Here is a 15,773-nt window from a genome sequence, read left to right on the forward strand (position 1 = left end):
CGGTTTCAGTGTATTATGTGCTCCTATGTATTGACCCTCTCGCTTCAATTCGGCAGCCTTTGCTTCCTTCTTGAAATAGTACTGAGCAAAACTACCGGTTGAGTTTTTGTCTCACAAATTCAGAAGAGGAAAAAGGGGCTTTTTTATATTCAATCCTGGTCATTGTAGTCTCTCTTTATGATCTCTTCCAGCTTGATAGAGGCAAACCCGGAGGTTGCCATGGACTGTATCATTCACATGACCCAGCACATCACAAGCGCCCAGAGGGCTGAGGTGGTTCGCCTCCTGGCAACTATGGACAATCCTTCCCCCTCTTGACTTGCGCCACTGGCAGTAGGAGAGATTACCAGCCCCCTGAAAAGGGAAGGAGACGGCAGTGGTAAACCATCCTAGTTTGTGAGCTTCGTCTGGCTGCAGCTTTGCAGCACGGCCCTGGTTTGTCCTGGATTAGGGTGGCCAGAGTCTCCCAGCTCCCAGGATTTGCTGTCCTGCCACACTCGGCGGCCTGTATTTTCCCCAACCGCCTGTGTGCCCACCGCATAATGTCCAAGGAAAATGTTTGCACCACTCAGTCTAGAATGTATGTTTAAAGTAAGTGCATTTTCAATTATTGCCCAGGGTTATCTGTTGAGATAAGGAATTCTCTTTCACAAAACCCCTCAGGACACGCTTTTTTTAAAATATGTATTGGGGGGTGAGGGGTGGGAAATGTCAGTATCTACCACCCAGCCAATACTTGGGAAAATTTCCTGATAGGCCAGACACACAGGAGGCTGCTTTGCCCTCCAGCACAGCTGTCTAGATTAGCCTACTCACTCCCTGGAAGCCTTGGAGAAGGGGGGCATTTCTGACTGTCGGCCTCAGGAAGGAGCTTCTCCCTTTCTCTCCTGGAAAGGTGAAAACAAAAGGTTTGCTCCACTCCCCCACAAGCGAGGTATTTGGGGTTCTGTCACAAGCCCCCCCTTATTGTTTCTTCAGAAGGAAAGGGGAGGGGGCTCCATCTTCATTCCTAACTGGCTGAGATGTGATATAAATGGAGATAGTGGTGCTATTTATTTGTGGAATGAGTGGACTTTGCCAGAGGCGAAAACAATCAAAACACACTTTTAAAGAGATAAATTATCAGCAGGCCGAAAGTATAATGGGCTGTGAAACATCAGATGCACAAAACACTTTAACACGCACGCACACACGCACACACACACACACACACACACACACGCACACCCAGTCTTTTCTGAAGGAGACCTGGGACAAAGGAGGTGACAGCTGAAGGTAATTTACATTGTCCGGCATATCTTTGCAGGCCGGAGTTCTTGGCAGGTCTTCTAATCCTTCATGGGAGTGGGATTGTCTCTCTACCTCTGGCATTAATGCTTGAGTGCGTCTGGTATGGGATGGGGCTTCCCCCCCCAAAAAGAAAATAGGGTTATAAACTCCTTTTTCAGGGGAAGAGGAATCACTTAACAAAATCTTGCATTTTCTCTTTGGGAGAGCTGTTCATAAATCTGTCTTCTCAGGGAAGGGAGGCCTCCAAAAGCCACTCCAAAAAGCTGTTGTTTTTTTTTAAGAAGAACAACTCTTTGACTTTTGATAGACTTCAACGTTTGTTTTATCTTTTGTGAGTTGGAGATTCATTAAAGTAGTCTTGGTTTTCTTAACGGTCCCAATTGTATTTCTTCATTCTCCACCCCCCTGCCCCCCCCCAGGAAAGATGCAAAATTGCTCTCTAGATCTGATGTGCCAGTGTGGAGGCCGCTGCCACCTTTTAGCCGTGTGTCTCTATCAGTAACACCTCTTTATTGTCGTTTGTTTCCATACAAAGCTGACCGTAGTAAATCATGGGATGATCAGCCCATCAATTCATCAGAACTAAAAGTACATTTTCAAGGGGAAAGTTTTTCATAAACCATTTCAACTTCCGCCTGCGTTTTGCTTTTCTAGCCTCCTCTGGCATGACAATGTCTGTAAGTAGTCTTATGTTCACCTTTTTTTAAAAAAAGAAAGAGATACCTCTGGAATATTTGTGTGAAACGGGTTCCTGAAGAACAGCCTGTGAAGGTCATGTGGTCGGAGTCACACCCGAACTGCTTTCTTCCAAATGATCCAAGGTACAAGCCAGTTCTCAGGGCCAGCTTTAAGCTAAGGCCACGTAGGCACTGGCCTGGGGGGCACCGGGGTTTAGGGGGCACCACCATCAGCCCTTCTTCCCAAAACAAAGGCTGCTCTAAGAATGCACATCTTCACATTGGCAGGAGGGGGCGCCGTTAGACAAACTGAGGTAGGGGGACCCTCTCCCCTTCAGCCAGCCCTGCCTGTACATATTGGCCTCAGGGAGGGAGGGCCATGCCTAAGTAAACCTCTATAAATGCAAATGAGTCGTAACCTTTTAAGAAGCCAGTAGGACTCTTCCCCGTTTTTTCCCCCAGGCAGAGCAAAAGCCAATGTGGTATAGCCAGTTCCTGATCTCTGCCAAAATGCAAGAGAAGGCTATAGCAGAACTATCCTGCAACGCTTCTTGTGGGTAAGGGTCTCCATGGGTGCGTCAGGGGAGCTTTTGGGTCCCTGGGGAAGGCTGTGGTGTGAGCTGCAGCCCCTGACGGCAGAGGGTTCCAGCTCACTTGGAAGGCCTTGGGCGAAGAGGAGGGCTCTGCTGGAGAGAATGGAACTCAGCGCCACTTGGCTAAGATCTCCAGCGCTACCTGGAGGGTCAAGAGGCTGTTCTTTGCACCTTGAATTGTACGTGCAATTTTCTTGAGCAATATTGTTTGGCCTCTTTTTTTCCAAATGAAATTCTGAGGCAATAGAAGAGATTATTTAAATCCTATAGTAAAAAGGTGTTTAAAAATAAATATTAGATCAAAGTTAACCTGGTACTGATAGCCTAAATGCTAAGTCAGAAGATCTTAACTGCAGTGTGCAGCGTCTCCTATTAGTGGTCCTTTTTAAAACAAAACAGTAAACAAAGATTGCTGCATGATATATTTCTAAGTAAACATTCAGGGCTGAGCTGCAAACAAAAATAAAATAACCTTTTTATGTCCGTTGTAGAAAAGTTTTCTGGCTGAAACGAGGTTTGATCTTTCAGAGAAAATGTTACGTCTGCAGTAAGTACATCCAAAGTGCTTCTCTTGAAAGTGTAGTTTAAAAACGTCCAAAGTATCTTGGTGATTTTTAAAACAGTTTGCTGCAGTTTGAATAATTAAGTAAAAAAATATTACAGTGTTTTTCAAAAGTCAGTGCTGAGCATAAAAATCCCCTTTTTGTTTTCATAAAAATAAATTATAAATAAAATTTACAAACAGTAATACTGCTTAGCCCGAGAATCAACAGACCTCCTAATCCTAAACTCTAGTAATTTTTTTTCCTCAAAAATCTGTGGTAAACTCATTAATCCTAATAATCTATTCAAGGTTTTTTTTAAAAAATCTCATTTAGTACATTATTTGTCCTGGAGCCCAGGCCCTTTTCTGCTCTAGCTATTAAAAACATCCCCTTCTCACAGTCTGAAACCTTTGCTGTCAAAGCACCAAACCGGGTTAATGGTTTGCAGGATTCAGCTCCTGCGAGGGAAGACGGACTGAGTCAGTATGTCTGGGACTAAAATTCATCTCTCGCGCAGAACGTCCGAGGCCTGGAAAGATGATTTGGGGAGGTAGACAATTCAGGTGTGAATCTGAAGAAAAGATCCCGAAGAACCTCTGGAGGAAGAGCAGCAGCGATCAGCAACTGGAGCTTAAAGGGGCTCGGAACTATTTCACAGTACTTACCAGTAGGAAGAGAGAACAAGTAAGAGCTTAACCAAGACACAAAGTCAGGGGCATAGCCAAGACCAAGCCCCCCTCACCCCCCCCCCAAGTGTCCCTGTGAAAGCAGTAAAAGGAAGGGGCCGGCTGATCTAAAGCGCAAGAAACCATCTTCTGATAGGGACATTGAGCAATGGGTGCTTTGATTACCGTATTTTTCAGTGTATAAGATGCACCTTTTTCCCCCCTAAAAGGGGATGAAAATTTGGGTGCGTTTTATACACTGAATGGGTAGCCCCGCCCACTCACTGGCCCCCACCCTTTGGCCTCTGCCTCCCAGCAATTTACCTCCTTGCAGCAAGCAGGAAGCAGAATTTCAGCTTCAGCACAGCCTAGCTGCTCACTCCCACCAGATTCCTTAATAAAAGGTGGGCTTCGTCCTATGCCTGCGGTCTGCTTTCGATTAGCGTTCTCGAGACCATAAGGTAGTCTTGCAACATTGGTTGATGGGCTGAAAATGGAGGAGGCCTGGCCTTCGCACAGTCAGCGTGGCCCCCACAAGGCCTGGCACTCATTTGTCGGGGGGGGGGGTGGAGGAAGAGGAGGGGGGAGTGCGAGCAGGACAAGGTGGCCCAGTCCAAGCGTCGTGGGGCTTTCAGAGCAGAGCGATGGGTTTGTTCCCTTGAGGGCCCCGGTACTGTGTGGGGGAGACGGCATCCAGCGTGGCATAGGTTGTGTAGAGACCCGTCACCTGTAAGTCTGCAAAGGAGTGGTCGCTGGCACTGGGGGCAGGGGGCAGGCTGGCAGGCGCCAGGTCGCAGTCGGAGAGCGCCAGGGGAGAGTTGCTGAAGGCCCCCAAGGCATCCAGGTTGAAGCTGTCGTCCTCCTTCTCCTCCCAAAGGTTCCCTGCCACACAAAGGAAACAGTGGTCAGATCTCTGCTCTGATGGGACTTAATTGTGCAAATCTGCTCAGAGCATTTTAGCCGTGGGACAGATAAGGGCGTTTTCCGTTTCCAGACTCCCCTCTTTTCCTCCCCTGCTGTTTGGCTTTCCGGAGAAAAATGTGGTTTGTTTTTTCCCAGTAAACAAAGCGGCTTTGTGGCTGGTTGCAGGATCTTGCACCCTGGGTCAAATGCTTCAGTCGTCATCTTGACGTGAGCAATTAAGGTCGGACCATATCAGTACCTGAAGATTTAAGCCTAGCCTCTCCCCCAGGTACCCCTAACCAGGTGCACGTAAGAGGAACAAAAGGAAATCGTAATGTTAGTGCCAGAATATTTCCCTCCATAATCACATTTTCTGGACCAGCCCTTAAAAAGACCTTCAGGTAGAAAAGCCGTCTACACCGCCACTGTTTCCTTCTGCAAAAGCAGCTGGAAGATAGATGGAGGCAAGGATTCCTGCGGGTGAGGACCCCTCCCCACAGCTTGACTCAGCTGCCGGATTTTAAAAAAACCCTCTAGTTTCAGCCCCTCCAACCTTTTACCTTGGAGCGCAAAGTCCATAATGCTGGGATCGAGGGCATCCACCTCCGTGTTCAGGTCCGTCATCACGTTGAGAAAATCGGAGCCCCGGCTCACCAGGTGCTGAGGGAGGGGGCTGTGGTGGACGCTGGGCAGAGCGTGAAGGGGGGGCGTCTGTGCAGGGGCCGGCGAGTCTGGGGCCAAGCACGCCTGGGGCTGGATCTGCCGGTGAAGCCGGACGGACTGCAAGGAGAGTGTCGCCATCGCCTGGGGCTGCACCTGCAGCAGGTGGCCCCCATGGCTGCCCATGGACGCTTCGGCCTCCGCCAGCTTGCCAGGCCTCCTGCAGCCGGCAGGGCGGTCAGTGATCAGCTTGTCCAGTTCCTCTGCAAAGAAAAATGGCCGTCTCAACTGCCTCGCTGGGCAGGCGGAAGGAAAGGCGGTGACAACAGTCATTTGCATGGCGGGGTTTTTTTTAATGCAATACAGGTGGTCCTTGTCTTATGACAGTTGGTTTAGTGACCCTTCGAACGGCATGGAAAAAACTGACTTACAACCGTTTTTCACACTTATGACCGTTGCAGCATCCCCACGGTCACGGGATCAAAATTCAGACGCTTGGCAACTGACTCGTATTTATGACAGTCACAGTGTCCCGGAGTCACTTAATTTTTATTTTATTTTATTTTGAATTTGTATACCGCCCTTCTCCCTGAGGACTTAATCCCCTTTTGTGACCTTCTGGCGAGCAAAATCAATGGGGAAGCCAAATTCACAAAGGTCATACAATGAGGCAAAACTCACTTAACAAATGTCTCACTTAGCAACAGAAAAACTGTTGCTCGGTTGTGGTTGTAAGTCAAGGACTAGCTGTACCGCCACCATTTTCAGAAGGCCAAGGAAGCCCTGAGAAAAAGGAGGGCTGCTTTTTGAGAGGGCCTTCCCCCCCCCACCCCCACCCCAGTTTTCCTTCCGGTCAAGTAACTCCTGTAGGAAGGCAGAGGAGGGCAGCCCTTACCTGGGTTTGCCATGCTCCTGTGAATGGCAGCCAGGTCCTTCCGCTTCCACTTCTGCATCTCCTCCTCCATCTTGTCTATCTTGGCAGGGTTGAGGGCCCAGAGGCAGCCCTTGCGCGAGGAGCTGCTCGCCTTGTTCTCCACTTTCTCGAAGCACTTGTTCAGGGACAGGTTGTGCCGCACGGAGTTCTTCCAGCCGTCGGGGGCCGTCTGTGAAAAGCAGGGGAGCCCTCACACGTGCCCCCAGCACACGCACGTGGCTTAGAGCCCCCAGGTCGGGGTCTTCTCTGACAAAACATGAACCTCTGGGGCAGTGGCGAAATCCAAATTTTTTCCCTACCGGTTCTGTGGGCGTGGCTTGGTGCGCGTGGCAGGGGAAGGATACTGCAAAATCCCCATTCCCACCCCACTCGGGGGCCAGCCAGAGGTGGTATTTGCCAGTTCTCCAAACTACTCAAAATGTCTGCTACTGGTTCTCCAGAACCTGCTGGATTTCACCCCTGCTGTGGGGGGCCAGAACCTGCCCTGTGTGCTGTGACTCCAGAAACCCTCCTCCCCCTTCACCCGTGGATCTAAACGTGGATTCGATGTTTGTCTGGCCTGCGAGGGAATCATTAGGAGGCACCTGTCTGTCTATGGAGATTCCTGTCTGCATTTCTGCAGGTAGACCCAAGTTGTCGTGTCTGCCTGAGAAAAAGGCATTTAAGGTGGTGAGAAAGCTAAGATTCCCGTGAGCTGGAGCTCTGGTCTTGCTCAGTGGAGACCTTCTCCGTTCTTCAGTGGGGGGCTTTTGACAGCCGACACTCTCCTGCACACACATCCCTCCATCTGTCTGCCCATCGGCCCACCGTGGGTCTCTGTGCCTCCGCCGAGGGCTCGGGAAGGGCCGCTGAGGCCGCTCTCTTGCACCCGGTTGTGCTCAGCCTTCCTCACCTTAAAATAGGGGAAGTGTTCCTTCATGAAGCCGTAGATCTCGCTCACGGGGAGGCTGCCGGTCTTGCTGTTCTTCAGGGCCATGGCGATCAGGCAGCTGCCAGAGGGGAGCGAAGGGTCAGTTGCCCAGCCGCCTGCAGCATTTCCGGACCTCAACTCCACCCATTTAAGGCCTCTCCCGATAAAGTGGGGGTTCCCTCCCTGCGTCGTGGGCCCCGGAATCTTACTCACCTGTAGGAATAGATGGGCTTGGGGTAGTGCTTGGTGTGCAGCTCTTGGGCTGCGTGAGGAGCCAGGCGGGGCTGAGAGAAGTGGGGGTGGGCGCCGTAAGAGGTGCTGTAGATGGTCACTGGATTGCACTGTGGCCGAAGAGGGAGGGAGAAGACCGAGTGAGCCTCTCACAGGGAAAGACGAAGCCGGGGGGAGGGGAGGGGAGGGGGGTCTAGTGGAATGTGGGCTGTGGGGATGTGACCCATTCCTGCAAAAACTGCTCGGGACCCCTCAGAGCATCCACCCACCAAGGCAAGGGGCTTAGTAGCCCCCACATGTCATTTTACTCTAGTCTAAATGGAGGGGAGTCTGACAGCCGTGGGGAGGGTCCACCTGCCCCTGGCCTGCCCGTTCGGCAGTTGACTCTGGTTTTCTTAACAAGGGAACAGGGAGGCGTCTGCACAGAATGGAAGCCTGCCTCCTTTTCAGCTGCGCCAGGGAAAGGAGAAACAGGCGATGCCCTGGGTGTGGCTAGGAGACCCATCAGCCTCAGCCGGTGGAGAGCAGCCCAAACCAAAGGCCGGGGGCCTCTGTGGCAACCGACGCCCTGGCTCAGCGTCCTCCTTGCTGGTTGCAGAGACGAGAGAGGAAAGACCCGCTAGGAGAATGGCCTTCAGGTGCCCACCCGCCCTCCTTCACCTTTGGGCCCTTTTGCCCACAGATGAAAGGCTTTTCCTTGCACTGCCTGGCTCTTCTCAGATGTTCTGCTACAAGCACACGTGCACAGCAGTACCTGCAGCCTTGTAGACGTTCACACAGGACAGCAACTAAGTTGTGGCGAGGTCCCTGAAGGTTGTGCTGTCACACACACACACACACACACACGGAAGCTGGGAACCGTACCTGCTGCGTGCTGTGCGTGATGGTGAAGATCTGCTGGGTGTGGCAGGAGGGAGGGGGGAAGAGCGGGGACGGCTGCGGCTGAAGGCTGGGGGACGGCTGCCCCCCCACCACGTACTGACTGATCTGGGGTGGAAGGGGGAGAAACAAAAGCATCAGTTGCGCAGAGCACGAAACCGCCCTGGGACCATCAACGAGGAAGGGAGCCTGTTCTTACGTCGCTTTCGTGGGGCGAGATGGTGTTAAGTCCCAGAATATTTGGAGACACGCTGGCTTGTATGTGAGGCGTCGCTCTTGGGGGCCCCGAGGTGTGCATGGCACCTGTCGTCGAAAAGAAGCAGATGATACAGTTCTGGGCTGCTCTGAATCCCCCCCCCTCCCAGCTCTCTGTGGGATCCACAGGCTTCCATAGCCATTGATCGTCACAACGGGGCTTATTAGACCCAAGTCAATGCTGGTTTTACACAGTTCAGTCATTCTTTGTGTTTTAGCCACTAGGTATCGCAGCACTGTGGGGTCAATGCCCCGGGGGCCCAAGAACGAAAGGGTCACGGAGTTTTCTACCTGTCTGCTGCAGGGCCACATTCTGGGAAGCGATGCCAAAATCCATCCTTTCGCTGGTCATCTGCTGCAGCCGAGGGACGTCCACGGAGGTCAGCCACGAAAGGGACTGCAAGTCGCCAGGGAAGTCATCCTCGCTCAGATGTGAGGGGTCAGAGCCCAACAGTCTACGGAGGAATAACGTGGTTTTAGTGGCTGCGTTGCCCTGGCCTGTTAGCCTGAAGGTAAGGCGGCAACAGCAGCACCTGTTCTGACTTTATGTTTTTATTCCAGCTGCCAGCAGGCTCCGTTGTATGGGGCTCTCGTGCGTAGGGAAGAAAGCAAATTTATGAAGGAGGAGAAAAACTTTCCTATCATGCAGAGAAGGAGAATACTTAAAAGGCCTAAAGTTAGAACACCATGCACCAAATTCGGCTTGAGAATAAAGCCGAATTTTGCAGGTTGTTTCTAAGACTCCTGTTTCTTCTCCACCAAAGTCATGTTAACTCCAGGTTCATGTGGCGCTCGGAGCCTGCTGGAGCTGCACAACACAGCAATGCCAGAAATAAACACTTTAAAATAATGAGAAGGATTTAAAACGAATCTGGAATATTACAATGCCTTCTTTGCATTTCCCAAGGCTTTGAAATGCTGTCTCCAACCATCTAGCTGCAAAGCAAAACTTCCCAGTTGAAAACTTCTGGGCAGTTTCCCTCCCTTCTCGGAGGCTTAAGGGACTACAAGACCGATCGCTGTTATAGCAGCAGGCGCCCGGTATCCTGGCTAGACCCGCCTGTCCTCCTGCCACCCTCCTCCGGGGCCTGTTTTCTTTTTAATGTCATGTATTGATGTGGCAATAACCAACATTGCCATGGTTACACTTCTACAGTTATTTTGCAGAGCCAGTCGAGTCCCTTCCATGCCTGAAAAAGGACATCAGGTGACCAGTCTGCCTGCCCGGCCATTGGTCCAACTGTAAGTAAACACCAGCATCAGAGGGTTCAAAAACGGGGAACAACCCTTGTCATTTGCAACAGTTGGTGGCCCTGCGCATTGTCAGCCCATAAGCCATTGTGTGGGGAGAGGCTGTTGGCTGCCGGCACGTGGCGACCCTTTGTTTTTGGAGATCCTGGCTTAATTGTTTTCTTCTGCCCACCCCGCCTCCCTCCCCCTTTTTACCAGTTCCCCATTAATCTGCCTGAATGACGGGAGACACTCCACCCGTGCCATCTGCCGCTCTCCAGCCCCGCACGACAAACGAGTGGGGTCAAGGGGGCGGGAAGGGTCGAAACCCACAGCAATGGCCTCCTGCCAGGGACCACGTGCACCACAGGCCCCCACCGTCCGGTGTGCTTTGGCACCTTCCTGGGTGGAAGCTGAAATGCACCCGGCAGCTTCAGTCCCTGGTTAGGTGCCTGGCTGCAGCCTCAAGAGCTTGTTGTCAGTATTCACCACACCTCTGGGCACCTGGTATGTGGCAAAGAGAGAGAGAGAATCGCACCCTTTTCCCTAGCAAATGTCCTGGCATCTGTGCCCTGTGCCACATCTTCCACCAAGTGGCACCCTGGTGGAGTTAGCTGGATGTTGAAAATATGACTCTGGAAAACAAATACTCCTCTTCTTTACAAACTAGCGTCCTCCTTTAAAATGGCCCTTCATTATTTGTCTTAATTCTCTGGAGCTCGGTATGTATAGGAAAAGATTGGGCTTTGGAGCAGCTCGGCGTCTTAATGCTGCCCTTGAGAAAATAATCCCATTTTGAGGAGGGCTGTTCCTAAGAATTTCCGCGGATTCTTTCCTGACCCAGCAATAGCCGTCTCTCCTGACACTCATTTAAATCAATTGTGAGCCTGATTAGCAGACTTTATCAGATTTCCCCATAGAATTATGGAAATGGAATGGATGGGTTATTTCTCTCCCTGGGAGATTTCTTGCTCTGATTATTTACCCCAAGAGATTTGGGACCGTTTGCCTGCCTGTTGACAGCCGATCCCTGCCTCTTCATTCTGTCCTGCTAAGGGAGCCCTCCCGAGGGGTGGAGGGTGGGGGGGAGTCGGCAGAGAAGTCTGCTTGCCAGGTCCATCAGTTGAAACCGGCCGATGAGCCCGAGTGGTGGTGCGCCTATCTCCATTTATCCTCTTCCACACTCCAGTTAGAGACGGACAGCCTTTTCCTGATAAGTGGTAGATTAAGAAGGATTGTGCTCGGGTCACTTATTCAGTGCTCAGCCGCAGCCTTGCCTCTAACTTTTCCATGCGCAGGTAATGGTGCTGTGCTTTTGGCTGGGCAGAGGGACCATCTCAAGCCCCGACCCCAGCCAAGCCATCCAGAGCAGCCTCCGGCGGAGCTGGCTGAACTGCGCTTCTTAGCTGCTTCTGAATGCTGGAGAGGGACAGGCGGTTCCCCTCAAAGCAGGCCAGCATAGCGTTTCAGGCCACGGAGGGATTACAATCTTTGGCTGAATTAAAAGGCTCGGTTCCGGTGGCGTTTCCTTTTGAGGGTCCCTCCATTTTCTCACCTGGCAGCCCACTCTTGACGGAGATTATCCCCAGTCCATTCTCTTTGCTAGGACTCCCTGGAACATAGGCTCTTTAATCCCTCGTCTTCCCACGTTTTGATTTGTCCCATTGTGGTCAAGAGAGATCTCAAACTGGAGTCTCAAATCCTCCAGGAATCTCCGATGGGCTGCATAGGGACCTTTGGAGCAGATTACCCTAGCAAAATTGGACTCGCACCCATACGAACGCCCCACCATAACTCCTCAGACCGTTTGATAACGTGCAGGAGAAAAAATGCAACAGGCCTATCCTTATGAGGAAGAACGCAAGGATTGCTAAAATTTAAGCGAGATATAACAACGAGCCTGGCTGGACTCTGCCTCTGGCCATCAACTAGAGAAGTGGTGTTTGCTTCCACCTCCATTTCACTTGGATTCAGAAGGATTCTCCTTAGAATGTTCTAGAACAACTGCAGAGTTACCAATTCTGCAGCATCCCAACTCTGATCAACTGAGTCGCTCTTAGTCTACCCTGGCCAAGAGCTGATCTGCTTCTCTCTCTCTTTCCTCTCTGTGGCTTTTCTGCTTCTGTTTTTTAACCCTGACTTTGAAATCCGCTTCCCTTCATGTCTCCCAGCCCCATAGAAATGTCCCAAGTGAAACAGAAGCTTATTCTCGGCACAATTACCCCTCCCTTCCGCTAATTGGGGGCCATTCCTTTATGCCCCCCCGCCCGCCCGTGGAGCACTCGGGACCTCGGGTTCCCGTCCTGCACTGTGCTGACAGGAAGAAAGTAAATTGACCTGATAGAATTTGACAGGCCTATTCTCTTCTTAAAAATCGGTCAGTCTGGAAGATTTTCTTTTACATAATCCAAAGTGGTTTCTCATGAAACAGAACAAATGCTACAGCGCACTTTGGCCATAACGGTCTGGATTTTGTATACATTTTTTGCCACTTTTAAACGGGGGTCATGCAATTCAGGGGTGGAAAAATGACCGCGGTGAGAAATTACAGCTTTATTTTTGAGACGGGGGGGGGGGGGGGAGGAACAAGAAGAATTTGGGAAACGGGTCTATTTATAGAAATAAGCATTTTTGCAATAACTAAGGTGACTTGTTAAAGACTGCCTGAAACTCTACATAAACTAAACTATACGTGTCTTTTTTTACTTAGAAATAACTTAGACTTAATCTGCCGAAGGACTGCATATTTGATCTAAGCAAAGTTATTCACGTTCCTTATGCTAAGAATTAAAAATTCTTGCCCACGTAATTTTCAAATTCCATTTATTCTTCCAAAAACTATTCTTATCAAATTTGGCAAGTGCAGATAATTTACAACCTGCACTTAGCAAATGGGATTTCTGTACAAAAGGGAAGAAATTGTTAAGGGCAGTCTGCATAAGTTCACTGTGGAAGATCTCTGTGTGTAATGGCGGATACTGTTGCCATGACCGCTTTGGGGGGGTTGGACCTCTTGCAATGGGGAGATTTCAGATCAGGTAGACGGGGGTCTTGAGTCTGCCGGCTCTAAATCCCTCTTGTTCCCCTGACATCTACCAGAGCGGCTTCAAAACGGGGCCATGCTGGAGCAAACAGTTAATTCTCCCCCCTCCCACATTGTGTCAGTGCGATGCGGTTGTTTTTAGAGGTGGGAAAAGACTGTGAAATCTGGACAATGCTTCCCCCAATCTAGTGTGGCCTCTTTATCCATGTTTGCAAGACAGAAAAGTTACAAATGGAAGAAACTGTTTTGAAACTTCAGAGGGTGAGGAGGAATATCTTTAAAGCAACTCCAGAGCCAAGCGGATTGAATTGGAGCTTCTAGTGAGAGGTTTCTCCCTTGGATTTGCACCTGGAGGGACCAATGGGGAAGAAGGTGGCTTTTCAGACGTCCTGATCTTAAATCACGAAGGTTTCGTAAAGAACGGCCCAAGTGGAACTCAGATCAGGTTGGCAGCTTCTGACTTTATAGTACAAGAAGACTTTCAGCCAGACTAAACACAGGTGGCCGTTTGAACCACCTGTGGCTTCTAAGACAGCCTTCAAGGTCAACCCCGGTAGATTATGCTGCAGTAGTCTAAAAAGATGGTGGATCCTTGTGACTCGGCACACCAGGTCTAAGCAGAACAAAGGGGATCGGGGTCAAAGTAGGCCCCTGATTCTCCAGAAGGACCCCTAAACCACAGTCTTGGACTTCCCGGAGGGTGGAACTGTGTTCAAATCAGACCGGACTTCCAAACTTGGGAAGACTCATCATCAGCACCATCTCTCCATATCTCCCTGCTAAGTCATTGCTGGGGCGCCCCAGAAGCACGAGGCCTCCCCCTTCTGGGAGAGAGGGGGCAGACGGCACCATCTCCCTCAAGTGCCAAGCCTGGATTCCCAGAGGGGGAGCTGGCCAGGCTCCCCCACCCCGTGGTTGTGGCTGCTGATAGCGGCTTCCCACCGGTTGGCATCCCAAATGGAGTTGGGTTCTGAGAGGGGAGGGGGTTTCATTCCAGACAAAGCAGGGAGAGCCCCTTTTTCGGAGGGATGGAACGACGACGAGAGAAAGACAATTTCCGGGCCCCTCTGAAAAGGGCCGGACTGGAGCAGGTGCTCTTTGGGGAGTCCCGCTTCTCCTTCAGTGAGCCCCTCGGCAAATATTCCAGGAGGTCGTATGAAGGCCTTTGAATGCACAATAGACTTGAGGAGGAAATCGGAGTTTGGGATGAATCGGGAGCAGCTTCTCCTGCTGCTGCAACAAGGAACTTGGGCACCGACCGAGGCAGGCTGGGGGTGCAAGCCATTCGTGGCTCCAGGACGGCGTACAAATGCAGCCTTCGGACTTTTCCTGCGCGAAGGTTGCGCCGAGTGGAAGCCTCTGCCAAGCCCCGAAGGCAGCCCGGACTGCAGGGGCGAGAACGGGGGCGGGGCGGGGCGGGGCGGGGGGCGCTCACCTGTAGTCCTGCGGGGAGGGCCGGCGGGCCGGTCCCGGGTTCCTGACGAGGCCGGACATGGCGAAGGGGGGGGTCGCTTTCGATCATGGCCCGCCGGGGGGAGAGAGCCGGGTAGCTATCCAGCATTTCAGCAGGGAGGGACGGCAGGCGCCGCCCAGGGCTCCCGGGCTCCAGCCCTCTGGCCGAGAGCGGCGCCCCCGGCCTGCCGTGGCGCGAGAGGGGCGGCGGGGCAGGCACCTCCGAGGCCCGGCGACGGCCGGCCAACCTTCCTTGCTGCTCTCCCGGGACTGGCCCGGCGGGGCTGCGGCCGGCGAGGGGCGTCCGAGGGAGGCAGCTGGCGGGGCGGCCGGCCGGCCGAGCAGCGGTTTTAAATTTCCCTCTCCGGAGCTGTCCAGCTGGAGCATGCGCGCCCAGGGGCCGAGGGGCGGGGGCGCAGCGAGGGAGGGAGGGAGAGGGGCGGGGGCGCCACCCCTCCCCTGCTCGAGGATGCGGAGCGGTGGGGGGGGCCGCTGGGCGGGCGGCGCGCGGGGCTGGCTTGCAAAGGCGCGAGGCGGCCGGCGCAGACCCCGACTCATTGAGGACTAGCCGCTTTCGAGGTCTGCGAGGGGGGGGGCCAAGAGACGGGCGCGCGACGGCGGGGCCGGGTGAAGGCGCCTACTCGCCCGCCTTCCTTCCCGCCTCGCCCGGCCGGCCGCCGCCCGTTCTCTCGCCCGCCCGACACGGCGGGAAGGAGCCCGCCAGCCGCCGCCTCGCCTCGCCCCTCCCGGCCCCGGCCTGGCCTTCCTGCGGGGGGCGCTCTCCGGCCGGGAGGGAGCACGAGCTCCCCTCCGTCCCCCTGCAAAGGCCGCCCTCCCCCCCATCCCTTCCCCAGTCTATAGCGGCCCGAGGGCTGGCTGGGGATGCTGGGGGTTGTAGTCCCCGTGCAGTTGGAAAGTCCTGTTTGGGAAAGGCTGGCGGAGCTGTGGTTCCTCCAGCCCCCCCCCCCCCCCGCCGGACTATCGGCTAGGAAGGACCCCTCGCCCTAGCTAGTGTGGCTGAGGGTTACCCACCCCACGATCCCCTCTCTTGACAGACCGCTCCTGGATCCTGAGTGAAATTCACACTCGGAGGAACTCCTGGTCACCCAGTCTGTGTCTCCCACTGGGAGAAGCCGCAATGAAAGTGGGACCTTCCCAAATCTCTGAGCATATCTGCTGAACCCCCACCCCCTCCCCAATTTCATGGGCCCCGGGCTGGACAGGCCACGATGCAGGGGGCAGGAGGGGGGCATCCCTGCGCTGGGATGTGGGTTTCCCCTCTGGCTGAAGACCTGGAGGGGTGGCCAGCGTTTGCCCTGCCCTCCGTTTATGTCCCTCTCCAAGTCAGAGACCCATCTGAAACTTCTGGGTAGTTTTTCTGGTCTTGCTTTGTAGGAAAGGATGAAAACTCAGCAACACCTTCAAAGGAAAGACATTTCTTCTGTGTCTCTCAAGATGGAATTCACCACGTTGTCCTGCTACTGTGTGAAAAGGATATAAAAGAGA

General features: G+C 52.8%; 3 protein-coding genes across 3 annotated transcripts in view; 2 read left to right on the forward strand and 1 right to left on the reverse strand.

Moving 5' to 3' along the window:
* The window catches only part of ACACB (acetyl-CoA carboxylase beta), a 29,083-nt gene extending 27,417 nt beyond the window's left edge, over positions 1-1,666 (forward strand). The window contains exon 52 of the mRNA XM_070951227.1: positions 192-1,666. Coding sequence (XP_070807328.1) covers positions 192-318 — 127 coding nt within the window. The 3' untranslated portion in view covers positions 319-1,666. The remainder of the gene's footprint in view (positions 1-191) is intronic.
* Positions 1,667-4,401: 2,735 nt separating this feature from the next.
* FOXN4 (forkhead box N4) lies at positions 4,402-8,894 on the reverse strand. Its single transcript, XM_070950361.1, has 8 exons — positions 8,834-8,894; positions 8,487-8,590; positions 8,273-8,395; positions 7,391-7,518; positions 7,160-7,256; positions 6,229-6,436; positions 5,234-5,596; positions 4,402-4,652 (listed from the first exon to the last, which is right to left on the reverse strand). Exons 1-8 carry the CDS (start codon positions 8,892-8,894, stop codon positions 4,402-4,404), a joined length of 1,335 nt encoding a protein of 444 aa, XP_070806462.1.
* MYO1H (myosin IH) overlaps positions 8,866-15,773 on the forward strand; it is a 36,125-nt gene continuing 29,217 nt past the window's right edge. The window contains 2 exon segments of the mRNA XM_070950362.1: positions 8,866-9,054; positions 9,710-9,784. Coding sequence (XP_070806463.1) covers positions 8,866-9,054; positions 9,710-9,784 — 264 coding nt within the window.

Source organism: Pituophis catenifer, unplaced genomic scaffold, assembly GCF_029215685.1.
Source record: "Pituophis catenifer annectens isolate HBS135680 unplaced genomic scaffold, rPitCat1.0.hap2 SCAF_10, whole genome shotgun sequence".
Lineage (NCBI taxonomy): Eukaryota > Metazoa > Chordata > Lepidosauria > Squamata > Colubridae > Pituophis > Pituophis catenifer.